At 47.1% G+C, this 16520-nt stretch overlaps 1 protein-coding gene across 1 annotated transcript in view; it reads right to left on the bottom strand.

Annotated features, from left to right (window-relative positions):
- Window positions 1-16520, bottom strand: part of usp34 (ubiquitin specific peptidase 34) — a 163447-nt gene that overhangs the window by 116637 nt on the left and 30290 nt on the right. The window contains exons 7-14 of the mRNA XM_056279821.1: window positions 9834-10026; window positions 8488-8549; window positions 6805-6886; window positions 6581-6673; window positions 4761-4886; window positions 2434-2563; window positions 1782-1912; window positions 146-879 (exon numbers count right to left, since the gene is read on the bottom strand). Of these exons, the coding sequence (XP_056135796.1) occupies window positions 146-879; window positions 1782-1912; window positions 2434-2563; window positions 4761-4886; window positions 6581-6673; window positions 6805-6886; window positions 8488-8549; window positions 9834-10026 (1551 nt within the window). The remainder of the gene's footprint in view (window positions 1-145; window positions 880-1781; window positions 1913-2433; window positions 2564-4760; window positions 4887-6580; window positions 6674-6804; window positions 6887-8487; window positions 8550-9833; window positions 10027-16520) is intronic.

Here is a 16520-nt window from a genome sequence, read left to right on the forward strand (position 1 = left end):
CAGGAAGCTTGAAGGTAACTTCTGTAGCTGGGATCATCGATGGCCTTACAAACCAATCAATATTCACTTGAGTTAAGATTACAAAGTTATAAAATGTAACAAAAGTGGGTGTTAAATTGGTATTAAAAGTCTTTAAACTCAATACCCTTCATGGTGATGGTGGTGGTGGTGGTGGTGATGATGGTGGTGGTGATGGTGCTGATGATGATGCTGGGGGCCGATAAAACGGCGGCAGTTGAAAAGCTCAGTGCCCATTGCTTCCCCCAGGAAGTCTCCGGGCCGGGGCAGGCAGGGAGGTGGCTCCTGGGGCCCCTGTACCATCTGTGACGGGCCCATTTCAGGCTGATGCTGCTGGGCTTCCCTGTCGATACCCTCTGGCTGGGCAGATGAGGAGGAGGAGGAGCAGGCATCCAGTATCCTCATCCGGCCTTCCAACGATGTGGACGCTGCTGTAACCATGGCAGCAGCAGTCTCAGCATTGAAAGGGAGTACCTTGGGTTTGGGCCCACCCCCTGTGCTGCTTGGCCCAGGCCCCTCCCCTAAAGCCTCCGCCGCCTTTCTCTTCCTGACCTCCACTTGCTCCCTGGGCTCCTTCTGCTGAGTGCTCTCAGCAGCCAGCCGGCTCCCTTCCTCCTCCTCCTCCTCTTCGTCATCATCATCATCATCCTCGTCCTCCTCTTCATCATCTTCTTCTTCCTCCTCCTCCTTCAAGGCCTCGCTGTCGGCCATGTCGTCAGAGTGCATCTCACTGCCAGGGCTGCCCGCTGATTGGCTGGCATGGCTGGAGGCAGCCTCGTTGCTGGAGGCCTCGCTGCGACCACTGCTGCTGCCCTCCTCCACGCTGTTGGCTGTCTCATCAGAGCTGCCCTGCATCGACTCCTGGTGGACACAAAGTAGAAACCAAAACCAATTTCAGAATCCACTTAATCACAGGAGTTTAAGGAAATACTCTAAATCCCAGACAAGATAGCAAAGGTGAATCAGAAGGGAAAATGTATACTATTAAAGAGTGCATGTAAAATGAATCCAACACCATCCGTGTGACAGTTGCCTTGAACAAGGGACTGATCCCACTGAAAGGAAATATTAAGGACAGCGGAATGGTGAGGATGCAAGGAGTAGAGGTGACGAAGGCATACGAGTTTAAATACTTGGGGTCAACTGTCCAAAGCAACAGGGAGTGCAGAAGAGAGGTGAGGAAGAGAGTGCAGGCAGGGTGGAGTGGGTGGAGAAGAATGTCAGGGGTGATTTGTGACAGAAGGGTACCAGCAGGAGTTAAGGGGAAGGTTTACAAGATGGTTGTGAGACCAGCTATGTTGTATGGTTTGGAGACAGTGGCACTGATGAAAAGAAAGGAGGCAGAGCTGGAGGTGGCAGAGTTGAAGATGCTAAGATTTTCACTGGGAGAATGAAGGAGGGCAGGATTAGGAACTATTACATTAGAGGGACAGCTCAGGTTGGACGGCTTGGAGACAAAGCAAGAAAGGCAAGATTGAGATGGTTTGGATGTGTGGAGGAGAGATGCTGGGTATATTGGGAGAAGGATGCTGGCTATGGAGCTGGCCAGGCAAGAGGAAAAGAGGAAGGCTAAAGAGAGGGTTTATGGATGTGGTGAGGGAGGACATGCAGGTGGCTGAAGTGACAAGAAGATGCAGATGAAAAGAAGAGATGGAAATGGATAATCCGCTGTGGCGACCCCTAACAGGAGCAGCCAAAAGTATTAGTAGTAGTAGTGGTAGTAGTAGTAGTGGTAGTAGTAATGACTGTGTGCTTGTGTTTACCTCTGTGTCGGACAGCCTCTGCTGGCTCCTCTTGCTGCCGGTGATCATGGGGTCGTCCATCTCCATGTCGCTGCCGCCACTTTGCTGGGTGTCACTGTTGTCGCTGCTGTCAGGGCTGGCAGCAGGCGACCCTGAAATAGGATAACACATAGACCCACAAGTTTAAGTTTGTTAACAGCCACGTGTGCCAGAAACTAGGAATTTTATCCCAGTGGGATGCTCAACATAAAACAAAGAAACAAACACATCAACACAATGCTAGAACTATGAAAATCTAATGTATCTAAAAAAAAAAAAATTTGTTTACATACCTGAGATTATCAAACTATCTAATTTGCTAGTAAATAATGGGGTGAAAGGATACTGTGTATAAAAACGAGTAAAAGTATTTTAAACTATTTCTTCTCTCCTGGGACGCGGCCAGGTTGGAAAGTTAGATGTTGCTAGAGATGGAAAAAAAACTGAAGACTCACATCAGGATTAGTGTGGGGTATCATTCTGAGAGATTTATCAATTTATCAATTGTGGATATTTCTATTTCAAGTAAGCTTAATTTGCCAACAAAAACTGATTCTGGAAATGAGGAAGTAGCGATAGCGCTAGGTAATGAGTTGGTACATAGAGACACGAGGAGGAGGAGGAGGAGGCAGACCTTTCTTGTTGCCCATGGGAATGTTGGTGTTGAGCAGGGAGGCGAAGGAGCTCTGTTTGGAGAGCTGGGCTTTGGCTGCCAGGGCGTTGTTCCACAGGGCTTTGATTAGCATGGACGACAAATACAACGTCTGGGGGGGTGGGGAGGGGGTCAGACACCATTATTATTATTATTATTATCATTAATACTGCTGTCATTTCTACTCACCAGCCCCTGATATAAAACTGAACTTTTGTTTATTTGTATGTGAACAGCTTCTTCCCGACAGCAGTAAGCCTTTCCAACAAGTCCCCAGACACCCACAGATCGTGACAGTGTCCCCCACCCACCCCCTCTCCACACCACCGCATGACATACACCTCCATACATGCACAAACACAGTGCAATATATCTATCTGCCCTACTGTGCCCTATTTGCATGGACACTTTGCATAAGCCCGCACTACCCTGTAAACATCTCTTATTCTGCAGCAACTTCTCCTTCTGTAAATTCTCATTTAACACTTTGTAAATACAGTTAGCAAGAGTTAAAGGGAAGGTTTACAAGATGGTTGTGGGGACAGTGGCACTGATGAAAAGACAGAAGGCAGAGCTGGATGTAGCAGAGTTGAAGAAGCTAAGATTTTCATTGGGAGTGATGAAGAAGGACAGGATTAGGAATGAGTATATTAGAGGGACAGCTCAGGTTGGGCGGTTTGGAGAAAAAGTAAGAGAGACAAGATTGAGATGGTTTGGACATGTGTGGAGGATAGATGCTGGGTATATTGGGAGAAGGGTGCTGAAAATGGAGCTGCCAGGGAAGAGGAAAAGATGAAGGCCAAAGAGGAGGTTTATGGATGTGGTGAGGGAGGACATGCAGGTGGCTGGTGTGACAGAGGAAGATGCAGAGGACAGGAAGAGATGGAAAAGGATGATCCGCTGTAGCGACCCATAAAGGGAGCAGCCAAAAGTAGTAGTAGAAATAGAATACTTGCCATAATCCCAGAGTTTCCACATTATTGCAACTAATGTCACCCATTTTTATTTTATGTCGTTTGTGTGTGTGTATCTATATCTTTCTATCTATCTATCTATCTATCTATCTATCTATCTATCTATCTATCTATCTATATATCTATATATATATATATATATATATATTATTGTCCTCTAGGAATTTGCTGTAGTAATCCCTTTTGCTGCTTCTCATAATTTTTGTCAGTTTGTGTTTATACATCTTATATTTGTATTCCGATTCTTTTGTTCTCTTCTTTAAAAAGTCTTTATATGACACATTTTTCTTCTTACATATGTTTAATTGCTATTTGCGATGGGGGACATTTGATTGTTGATGTTTACCAACAAGCCCTGTGATGGCCTGGCGGCCTATCTAGGGTGTCTCCCTGCCTGCTGCCCAATAACTGCTGGGATAAGTGCCAGCATCCCCGCGACACTGAGAGCAGGATAATCGGTTTGGATGGATGGATGGATAGATAGATAGATGGATATATATATTATATATCTATATATATCTATATATAGCGTTTTTTTTCCGAAACCGTCAATGGTGTTGTAAGTACTCAACTAATGAGGAGTGGAATGTCAACACAGATACAAGAAAAAAAATGTCTTAATGCATTGCAAAAGTTTTACTGCAATGCATTAAAACTTGTTTTCCTGTATCTGTGTTGATATATACGTATATGGATGGATATATATATGTGTGTGTGTGTATATATATCTCCATCCATTATCCAAACTGCTTATCCTGCTCTCAGAGTTGGGGGGGATGCTGGAGCCTATCCCAGCAGTCACTGGGCGACAGGCGGGTAGACACCCTGCCAGGCCATCACTCTCACACACACACACACACACACACACACACACACACCACACCACACACACACACACACCCACACATATATCTAGGGACCATTTAGTATGGCTGATTCACCTGACCTACATGTCTTTGGACTGCGGGAGGAAACCGGAGCACCAGGAGGAAACCCACGCAGACACGGGGAGAACACGTAAACTCCACACTGAGGATAACTCTCTTCTTCACTCCCCGTTACATGTACAGTTGACCCCAAGTGTTTAAACTCATCCACCTTCATCACCTCTACTCCTTGCATCCTCACCATACCACTGTCCTCCCTCTTATTCACGCATATATGTTCTGTCTTGCTCCTACTTACTTTCATTCCTCTTCTCTCAACTGCATACCTCCACCTCTCCAGGCTCTCCTCAACCTGCACCCTACTCTCGCTACACATCACAATGTTGTATGTACTTGAACTACTTGGCATAAATATGATTATTGTGTGTGTGTGTGTGTGTGTGTGTACCTGCTCTGTGTGGGCGCTGGGGTGCAGACCAGACACCAGATCCAGGACATGACGCAGAGGCACGGGATCCAGGTTTTTAATCAGCGAGGGGAACAGGTCATGGATGTACCGGCTACAGTGCTTTAGCTACGACACAAACCATTTAAACAGAGATGAAGGAGTGAAATGATTGAACCCTAAGTTATCAGTACTTTCTAGGTAACATGATTAATTAACACAAAAGAAATCTGCGTACCTAATAACTATCTAACACACAATGCTTTTCAAGTAACCTAACATATTCACACAGTAGCAACATACAAATGTTGTGTGCAACCTGAAACTTGAATAAAAAGATGGGATATACTTAGAACTAAAATGTAGTTAAAATTCTCTTCTGTTTATCAAGATTCACGTTACTGCAATGAAATAAGGCTGTTAAGTTATCTTTAATTTACGATGTTACACACAGTTCAAAAACCTGATGCTTTAGGCCCCGATCAGACGAAGTGCTTTTTCGCGGCCTGGGGCAGCTTTTTCTACTTGTTTTGAATGAGAGCGAAGCTTTTCACATATAACAGCAAAAAATTAAATCTTATCAAGTGAAAATATCTTGTATTTGGTGCAATAAGTCCAATATTGAGTAGAATGATCTTGAATTATCTTGTTCTACTGGCAGATAATTTTGTTTATTTCAAGTTTTTTTTTCTTGATTTTGGTCAATTTAATCTTGTTTTTAAATAAGTGTTAATCTTGTTTTTAAAGCAAGATTAAGTTGACCAAAATCAGGAAAAAAACTTGAAATAAGCATAATTATCTGCCAGTGGAATATGATAATTCAAGATCATTCTACTCAATATTGGACTTATTGTACCAAATACGAGATATTTTCACTTGTTAAGATTTCATTTTTTGCAGTGTGCTGCTCCGTCCCTCCGCCCCCGGTTTTCCGCTCGATGCACCTCGCGGTTTCGCAGGAGGGCCCCGAAAAAAGTTCAACTCAGAGCAGAAAAGCGCCCAATGTCGTTTGCGTTTTTTTCCCCATCGTCGAATCGAATTAATTGAGAGGCGGACCTTCTGTTGTGGTGACGACGGCGACAAGTGGAGAACGAACTAGTGGTGACTGTCGCTGGACATCTGGGGCTACATGACTTTACCAGCCGTAGACACCACCTGAACAAACACACCAACTTGGGAAGTTAACGACTTTTAGCTCACCAAAATAAAAATACAGATTTGTGAGTTTACTTCACAGCAAAATAACGGTTAGGCTGAGGACAAATGAGTCAGTGGTTGTCTAGTAGCAGTCTATTCCATTGCCTACCAACACGGGGATCGCCGGTTCGAATCCCCGTGTCACCTCCGGCTTGGTCTGGCGTCCCTACAGACACAATTGGACGTGTCTGTGGGTGAGAAGCCGGGTGTGGGTATGTGTCCTGGTAGCTGCACTAGCGCCTCCTCTGGTCGATCGGGGCACCTGCTTGGGGGGGGGGGGGCTAGAGGGAACAGTGTGATCCTCCCACATGCTACACCCCCCCCCCCTCGGTGAAACTCCTCACTGTCAGGTGAAAAGAAGCAGCTGGCGACTCCACATGTATTGGAGGAGGCATGTGGTGGTCTGCAGCCCTCCACGGATCAGCAGAGGGGGCGAAGCAGCGACCGGGACGGCTCGGAAGGGTGGGGTAATTGGCCAAGTACAATTGGGGAGAAAAAGGGAAGGGGGGGGGGGTGTCAAAAAAAAGGCAGTGCGGTGCGTCTCACGTTTTGCAACCTGCAAAAAGTGTGCTGTCTGATCGGGGCCTCGGTGTGTTGAGGTGAAGTGTGGATGGATGTGTGTTTACCTGGGCTGCCGCCCAGATGCAGTCCACATGCTGGGTGCTAAGCCGGCCCTCTGCAGCCAGGAAGTTGAGGATGACCTGGCACTGTTTAATGATCTAGAGAGAGAGAAAGTGACACACACACACACACACACAGGAGAGAACATAGGGCACCATCAAATGACCATCAGATAGGCAGTGGTGGACTGGGGGAAAACCCAAAACCTTATCAGATTAGAAAGCCTCACCTCAATGTGCAAATTTGGTCCAAATATGTGCTCCACTACATTGTTGTTTATCAGCCAGTCCGCTAACTCTTTGGCTATCGACCTGGAGGAGCAAACAGAGAGAAGCTGTTGGATTAGCAAACCGGTCAGTATGGTATGGTGGACTGAGTCTTAAGCTACAGTCACACTGCACCGTAAAACAGACACACATACACTTTTTTCCTCAAAATGAGAGAAATCAGATCTTTTTAAGCAGACTGAACACACACACACACACACACACAAACACACACACACACACACCTAGGGACAATTTTAGTATGGCCGATTCACCTGACCTACATGTCTTTGGACTGTGAGAGGAAACCAGAGCCCCCGGAGGAAACCCACACAGAAACAGGGAGAACATGCAAACTCCACACAGAGGACAACCTGGGAACACCCCCAAGGTTGGATTACCCCCGGGGCTTTAACCAAGCACCTTCTTGCTCTGAGGCGACCACGCTAACCACTGTGCCGCCTACACACACATATGCACGTTCATTAAGGCTGAGCCAACACACACACATACAGCACCTCACACACACCGCACACTATTTACTATCATCACTGCTTTTTGTCTTATTGTTATTCTATTGAGGGTAGGATGGAGCGGGAGATTGATAGGCGGATTGGTGCAGCATCAGCAGTAATGTGGACGTTGTACCGGACCGTTGTGGTAAAGGAGCTGAGCCGGAAGGCAAAGCTCTCAATTTACCAGTCAACCTTTGTTCCAACCCTTAACTATGGTCATGAGCTTTGGGTAGTGACCGAAAGGGTGAGATCGCGGATACAAGCGGCTGAAATGACTTTCCTCCGTAGGGTGTCTGGCCTCAGCCTTAGAGATAGGGCGAGGAGCTCGGACATCCAGAGGGAGCTTGGAGTAGAGCCTCTGCTCCTTCGCGTCGAAAGGAGACAGTTGAGGTGGTTCACGCATCTGATCAGGATGCTTCCTAGGCGCCTTCCTTTGGAGGTTTACCAGGCACGGCCAACTGGGAGGAGACCCCGGGGTAGACCCAGAACTCACTGGAGGGACTACATGTACAATGTGGCCTCGGAACGCCTTTGGATCCCCCAGGAGGAGCTGGAGGGCGCTGCTGGGGAGAGGGACGTCTGGAGTGCCCTACTTAGCTTGTTGCCACCGTGACCAGACCCCAGAGAAGCGGCGGAAGATGAATGAATGTTATTTTGTTGCTATTGTTGCAGCAATGTTGAGCAGCCGAAACACTGTTATACTTGTGTAATGGGACGTAACAATAAAGGATCTTCTTGAATCCCGAACACACACACACACACACACACAAAAACACACACACACACACACACACACAAATCATCTTTCAATTCGGCCCACTTATGTGGTTCTGGATCAGATCCAGTATGTGGCCCTGCAGCTGCAGTCTGTGTGGTCAAGTCAGAACTCGGATGGATTTCAGTTCAACTCTCCATGGCACAGATCACACAGACACTGTAGATACACACTACAAATATAATCTGTGATCCAACGTAGACCGTTTCAGAACTTTTACCTTTTCCTTGACCATCTTTTGTTTACACTGTTACGCAAGCGGCGTCGTGAAACCAAAACTCTCACTCGGTCACCTGCTTCTGTATTTCTCCTGCCGTAGTGCGCAAGTCATCGACAATATAAATACAAAAACTTACGTTTCCGTGTCGGACACCAGAGACTCGTTGTTACACACGTCGTTGAAGGTGTGGAGCTGGTTCTGAGGAAACACAGACACAACCTGTAAAATGATGTCTACACCTGTCGCACACCATTTACACCGTCTAACACGCCACTAAGCGTTGAGTCGTGCACAGAAATACAGACGTTTGGTCAGTACTAACACTGCATGAAATAAAAGAAGGAATATCTCTTATCTCACTGCATAAATTAGAGATAATCCCACTGTATTTAGCCTATTTTTTTTAATAAAATTTTGATTTCTTTTCTCCCTATTAAGCTTGCATCTAACTCCCTATAAGCATCTATAACACCCTATAAGCATCTATAATGCCCTATAAGCATCTATAACACCCATACTTCAGATTCATTATAACCCTGTATACGCCTTCACAACACCTCATAACCACCTTTATGATACATTGTCAATTTAAAACGGATTTATGCATTGTAAATATGTCATCATTAGCCTGTTTATCTGGCAAATGTCATAATGCATCATAGCCAACTTGTTTTGCTGAAGTTTTGTAGAGATGCATAATGAGACTTCAGTGCTGTTTCACAGTCTTCAGCCACAGGCGTCAGTCATTGTAATACACATTATAGGAAAGTATGGGTCTTATAGATGCAACAGATGCTTATAGGGCATTATAGATGCAAGCTTCATAGAAAGTGTTACCCTCCCTTTTTCTCCCAACTGTATCCGGCCAATTACCCCACTCTTCCGAGCGGTCCCAGTCTTTCTCCCCACCCCCTCTGCCAACCCGGGGAAGGCTGCAGACTACCACATGCCTCCTCCGATACATGTGGAGTCGCCAGCCGCTTCTTTTCACCTGACGGTGAGGAGTTTCGCCAGGGGGGACGTAGCGCGTGGGAGGATCATGCTATTCCCCCCCAGTTCTGACCCCTCCCCCCGAACAGGCGCCCCGACTGACCAGAGGAGGCGCTGGTGCGGCAACCAGGACACATACCCACAGCCGGCTTCCCACCCACAGACACAGCCAATTGTGTCTGTAGGGACGCCGGACCAAGCCCGGAGTAACACGGGGATTCGAGCCTATCCCAGCAGTCATTGGGCAGCAGGTGAGGAGACACCCTGGACAGGCCACCAGTCCATCACAGGGCCCCTGGCCATATGTGGATGTTGTTTTTTTTTTTTAATTACTGTGCGACAACCAGTCTCTCTATGTGAACTATTAAATTTAGTTTGAGTGTGTGTGTGTATCCGTGTCGCTATGAGCGTGTCTGGCTGCATGTGTGACCTGAACTAGTGTAAGTGCTAGTCTGAATGGCTGTGTGAGGGTGTGTATGGGACGTATCTCACAGTGATCTGGCTGAGCCCGGCCAGCCTCATGGTCAGAGTTGGGGACATGAAGTACTTAAAGGCCAGGTCCAGGCTCTCCTTGTCGAAACAGAGGGCGCTGTCCAGCGGCTCCTTCACTGTGCTCCACATCAGGTCGGCCATGTTCCGTGCCGCGCTCTGCCTCAGCTCCTGGTCCGACAGCTTACACAGATATCTGGGGGGTAGAGAGAGAGATCATTTAATCAATCAATCAAAGCATCTTTACCTGCTTAATCCAATTCAGGGTCAGGGGTAGCTGGAGTCTATCCCAGCATGCATTGAGTAGAAGACAAGAGACACCCCAGACAGGTTGCCAGTCCATCACTGGAAACACACACACACAATTTTTTTTGGGGGGGGGGGGGATTTCCCCCCTTTTTTTCTCCCCAATTTTACCCGGCCAATTATCCCACTCTTCTGAGTTGTCCCGGTCACTGCTCCACCCCCTCTGCTGATCTGGGAGGGCTGCAGACTACCACGTCTCCTCCGATACATGTGGAGTCACCAGCCGCTTCTTTTCAGCCGACAGTGAGGAGTTTCACCAGGGGGACGTAGCGCGTGGGAGGATCCTAGTATCCCGCCCCCCAGTTCCCCCTCCTCCCTGAACAGCCAGCCCGACCGACCAGAGGAGGCGCTAGTGCGGCGACCAGGACACATACCCACATCCGGCTTCCCACCCGCAGACACAGCCAATTGTGTCTGTAGGGACGCCCGACTGAGCCGGAGGTAACACGGGAATTCGAACCGGCGATTCCCGTGTTGGTAGGCAACGGAATAGACCGCTATGCTACCCGGACACCCACACCATTAACGCCTAAGTACAACTTGGAGAGTCCAGGTTCATACTAGGGGACTTTACCAAAGACTCCTAGCCTTCATTTGCATAAACTTGAATGTTTTAAGGACAGTCCCAACACGCCGTCACGACACAGACAGTTATGTAGCATGACAGCCCGGCCGGCCGACTCAGTTTTAGTGGTCTTAACAGACCCTGAGACCCTCAAGACCAAATCAAACCTGTTTGATTTTCTTGCCAGCACAAGGGCGAGCTCGTGGCTCCATGACAGCGAACTTCCAATCAGCTCTATGGCAGAAGTGAAATGTCGGAAGTCCTCACAATAACATTGCACAGTGAAACGAAATGGGGGCAGGAATACCCAAAAAAAAAGACTACTTCAGTATAAACAGATCCTCTTTCTTTTTTTGGTTGCCATGAACAATGACAAAAGCTGCAGCAACAGCGACAAGATACACTCGCTTATTATCCATTGTTGTCTTATTTAGCATTGTCACACGGCATTCCATTCATATCCCGTTGTACTGCGCTGTGATTGGGCAGCTGAAAGGCGACCTCATGGTATTTCTCACAGCACGTTGTGAGGCTTGGATTCATTGTGAAGCATCTCAGGGAGTCTTGTAATCTGTCACCCCGAGTGTTTTCCAGAACTTGGTGTGACATATTCTCTGGCTACAAATCTCGTCAGGTGGTGCAGGGTGTTCCGGGCTTTCCATGCATGCCTTTGGACTGTGGGAGGAAACTGGAGTACCGGGAGGAAACCCCCACGAACACAGGCAGAACACGTAAACTCAACACGGATGGGTCAAGACCCAACTCAACTTTATTTGAATAGCACATGTAGCAACTATAAGGGGCTGATTGCTAATATGATGGACCAGGAAGGTTCGGCTACTGGGGACAGTGGAATGCTTGAATGAGACTCGGAGACAAAAGGTTAAATGTAAACAGTTACGCCGGCTTTGTATTAGAACAAAGAATTGGAAAAAACAATATAGCAATTGCCTAATTCACAGTTCCGGGGAATGAAAATGTAAGTCTAGTGTTTTGAGTCAAGTCCAGAGTCAAACAGAATGTCAAAGTATGAGTTCACAGTTCCAGGGGAATTGGGGTGTGTGTGTGTGTGTGTGGGGGGGGGGGGGTGATTGTGAAAGGAGAAAATGAGAATGATGAGGCTGAGTGTGGGGGGTGTTTGCAGAAGTTGGGGCCCACCACACCACAGAGTGCAGTGGAACCTGTCCAGTTATCACAGTGGTATCTCGGAATACTGTCCCTCTCTAAATCCAGGTGGGAAGGTTCGCCATCTACTTCAATGGAAAGATAAACAAAAAAAACCCTGGGGGCATCCTGGTAGCATAGCAGTCTATTCTGTTGCCTACCAACACGAGGATTGCCGGATTGAATCCCCGTGTTACCTCCAGCTTGGTTGGGCGTCCCTACAGACACAATTGGCTGTGTCTGTGGGTGGGAAGCCGGATGTGGGTGTTTTTTTTTTCTTTTTCTTTTTTTAGATATACTTTAATGATTCTCGTAGGGAAATCACGCTCTGCATTTATCCCGTCCTAGCTGTGTAGCTAGGAGCAGTGGGCAGCCGACGTGCAGCACCCGGGGACCAACTCCAGTTCATCTTGCCATGCCTTGGTCAGGGGCACAGACAGGAGTATTAACCCTAACACGCATGTCTTTCTGACGGTGGGGGAAACCGGAGCACCCGGAGAAACCCACCGCAGACACAAGGAGAACATGCAAACTCCACACAGAGGGCGACCTGGGATGACCCCAAGGTTGGACAACCCCGGGGTTCGAATCCAGGACCTTCTTGCTTTGAGGCAATGGCACTAACCACTGTGTCACCGTGCCGTCCCATGTGTCCTGGTCGCTGCACTAACGCCTCCTCTGGTCAGTCGGGATGCCTGTTCAGGGGGGAGGAGGGACTGGGGGGGGGGGTCACGTGATCTTGCCATGCACTACTTCCCCCTGGTGAAACTCCTCACTGTCAGGTGAGAAGAAGTGGCTGAAGAATCCACTTGTATTGGAGGACGCATGTGGTAGTCTGCAGTCTTCCCTGGCTCGGCAGAGCAGGTGGAGCAGCGACTGCGACAGCTTGGAAGATTGGGGAAATTGGCTGGATACAATTGGAGGGGGGGGGGGGGGGGTCCACAAAAAAAAAACTTGACCGATTTCGTGTGAGCAGGCTGGACGCATGCACGAAATGGCGTACCCAGTCAAGCACGCACTTTCTTGTTTTTGTTTTTTTTTCTGGAGCAGTAATTGACGGAAAGTTCGGGAAATTTCCAAGCACTCCAAACTCATTCACAAGCTAGCAACCGCAGCTCGATCCAGACTAACTCACTTACGCTCACTGTTATTAGGTACCGCTTTGGTAAGGTCTAATGCTCCTTTCCCACTACATGGTACCGGGCCGGCTCGACTCGCCCTTTTTTTTCATTTTTCCATTACTGGAAAGTACCGGCATTTTGGTAACTGTTACCACTTTTCTGGTACCACCTTTGTCGAGGTTCCAAAAAAACTGGGGCGGGTACCAAAATCAATGCAGACCTCTGATTAGTCAGAGAAACGTGTGACTGCATCATTTAGCGTCACTGCGTCATCAATGCGCACATGGAATATCGCCCGCTATTTTTATATACTACTACTACTACTTTTGGCTGCTCCCGTTAGGGGGCGCCACAGCGGATCATCCGTTTCCATTTCTTCCTGTCTTCTGCGTCTTCCTCTGTCACACCAGCCACCTGCATGTCTTCCCTCACCACATCCATAAACCTCCTCTTTGGCCTTCCTCTTCTCCTCTTCCCTGGCAGCTCCATATTCAGCATCCTTCTCCCAATATACTCAGCATCTCTCCTCCGCACATGTCCAAGCCATCTCAATCTTGCCTCTCTTGCTTTGTCTCCAAACCGTCCAACCTGAGCGCTATTTTTATATACTGATGCGGTCAAAACAGAGTCACCTTAAAGGTACATTTTGAAATTGAAAACCACGTCACTATGACGATCAGCTACAGCGAGGGGGTACTGTTAGGGTCGAGTCAAGCCGGTACCATGTAGTGGAAAAGGGGCATTAGTTGTCTCCGGTAGAATCTGTTTTAGTTTGATTCCTGGGTTTTCCTCTATTTCTTATCAAAGAAGGTGGAATCAGTTCATCTGGATACGTTTCCTGACAGAGACATTGTATCCACATGAACTGGTTCAACCTTCTTTGATTTTCTTACCTGGATTATTTACCATGCATCAAGACTCCTATTTCTTATGTTATTCGCGTCCTCGATCGCGCTGCTCTGAAAATGGTGCTCTCACTCTGTCACTCCACACACGACGTGCAGAAAAGAAGAAGAAGAAGAAAAACTCTCTCACTTGCTCCCAATGAGACTGGAGCAGGTGGGCGGGACTAGCTACCGACAGCAGGTTGCTGATTGACTAGAACCAACGCATCGTCCTATTCTCTGATATTTAATTGGATATTAAATATACTTTGGGACCATTTCCTTTACTACTTCTTGAGTAAAATAACTGGACTACAGCAATTATATACTTTGTCTTTTTTTTTTATGTAATCCATTATATTATCTGGTTACACAGAGTTCTTACCAAGTGTTTTACTTTCAGTGCTTTGCTTACTTGCTTTTCTACAATAACCACGTTTTTGGGGGTCTGCAGTTACCAGTAAACCATTCGTGATGTCACAATCGTTATTCCACACCCAGGCATAAGCACACACAACTAAGGAGTGCAGATCTCTGCTAGGCATATGCATCTTTCCTTCTCCGGTGTTCAAACGTGGCGACAAACCCTTTTTTTTTGCCTATGGGTAGAAGGAAAAGAGACGCACACGTGGAAAGAAAAACACTTTTTTGTGCCATTATAAGCCTTTTGCACATCGCCCAAGTCGACTGAATGGAAAATATGGAAAAGTTGTTAATACGCGGCGCTCAAGTAAAAAAAAAAAAAAAATGATGAAAATGTTTTGCCTGTCAGTCTGTGGATGAGCAGCCTCCTTGGCGGACCCGCACATGAAGGTGACCAAGTCTGACATGAAATGACAGAGATCAGGCTATCGTAACTTCAAGCCATTATTAAAACACTTCAAACGTGTTTGAACATCACAGTTTTCATTATGTATGTTTGTTTTTTGTTTACTTGGTGATGCTGGCCACGTGGCTCGGGTGCTGGGCTGTTGCGGTGGCGTCTGGACACTGCTTGGCATCCTCCTCATCATATTCTTCAAAAATCTTATAATTCCATTATAATTCTGTTTTCCTCTTTCAATGTTGTATTGTATAAATTGTGTAAACACAACATCCATTGTACATTGTCCGTCTTGGGAGAGAGATCCCTCCTCTGTTGCTCTCCCTGAGGTTTCTTCCTATTTTTTTCCGACGTAAAATTTTTTTTTTTTAGGAAGTTGTTCCTTATCATCCGATGTGAGGGTCTAAGGACAGGATGTGGTGTTGCTGTAAAGCCCCCTGAGGCAAATTTGTAAAATGTGATACTGGGCTATACAAATAAAATTGACTTGACTTAAAATGAACCAAGGTGAATGGCTGTCCTGCTGAGTGACTTTCATTCATAAAACGACGTAAAAAAAACAGCTCCGCCATGGGAAATGTTTCATTGTAGCTACTGAGATGATTTCCAGCTGTGACTGTAATTAATCCTACTCTTGAAAATCCCTCTTTTTTTTTTCGGATCCCCCCCCTCTGCCCCAATTGTACTTGGCCAATTACCCAACTCTTCCGAGCTGTCCTGGTTGCTGCTCCACCCCCTCTGCCGATCCGGGGAGGGCTGCAGACTACCACATGCCTCCTCCTATACATATGGCGTCGCCAGCCGCTTCTTTTCACCTGACAGTGAGGAGTTTCACCAGGGGGACGTAGCGCGTGGGAGGATCATGCTATTCCCCCCAGTTCCCCCTCCCCCGAAAAGGCGTCCTGACCAACCAGAGGGGACGCTAGTGCGGCGACCAGGACACATATCCACATCCAGCTTCCAACCCACAGACATGGTCAGTTGTGTCTGTAGGACCCCCGACCAAGCCAGCGATCTCCATGTTGGTAGGCAACGGAATAAACCGCGACACTTGAAATTGCCTTTTTATAGCGGAGTTTTAAAATGGAGACTATGGTACTTCCGCGTGGCGGCGTAGTGAATAAAGTGCATTATTTTTGGTTCCTGCAGTGTTCCTCCAGTTCTCCTGTGCTGAGATCAGCAGTGGATGATTTGCTGACTTGTGAAATATGACTGACTTCTCGATTACTTTCAAGACTCATACCCAAATACATAATGTTTTGGTTTTGACACTGTCGCCGCCCGATCTGACTCGCCGCCCGATCTGACTCAACTGTAGATGTGAGTCACGCGTGCGCAAGGTTGACTTATACTGGGGCAGCGATAGAGAGCAGCGTTGGTCGAGCGAGCTAGAGAGTGAATGGACAGAGGGAGCGGTGATAGTGAGAACAAACATTTTTCAAAGGTTTTTAATCACCGCAACCATGAGAGGTTCTTCATCATACAGTCATAACTGTGCACAAAACAGTTTGGGCTGATAGGTCTAGTAAGTTTGCAAGATTAGCTGTGGAGACACACAAAAACACACACACACACACACACACACACACACACACACTCGTGCGCGACCACACATATAATCCCCTCCAGGCTACCACGTGGTGGAGATAATGAAGACCAATTCAGACAAACAGCTAATGTATTAACCCACGGTGCGGTTCATTTCACTGGCAGTGTCCTTTACTTAACTATCAAAACCAGCTACCACAAGTCTGAGCCTGTGAGTGCTGGCAAGTCATTCAGGATATCAAGTGATCGCCTTCCATCGATGACAAAATGAGTTCAATT

This window comes from Lampris incognitus, chromosome 5 (genome assembly GCF_029633865.1).
Source record: "Lampris incognitus isolate fLamInc1 chromosome 5, fLamInc1.hap2, whole genome shotgun sequence".
NCBI classification, from domain to species: Eukaryota; Metazoa; Chordata; class Actinopteri; order Lampriformes; family Lampridae; genus Lampris; species Lampris incognitus.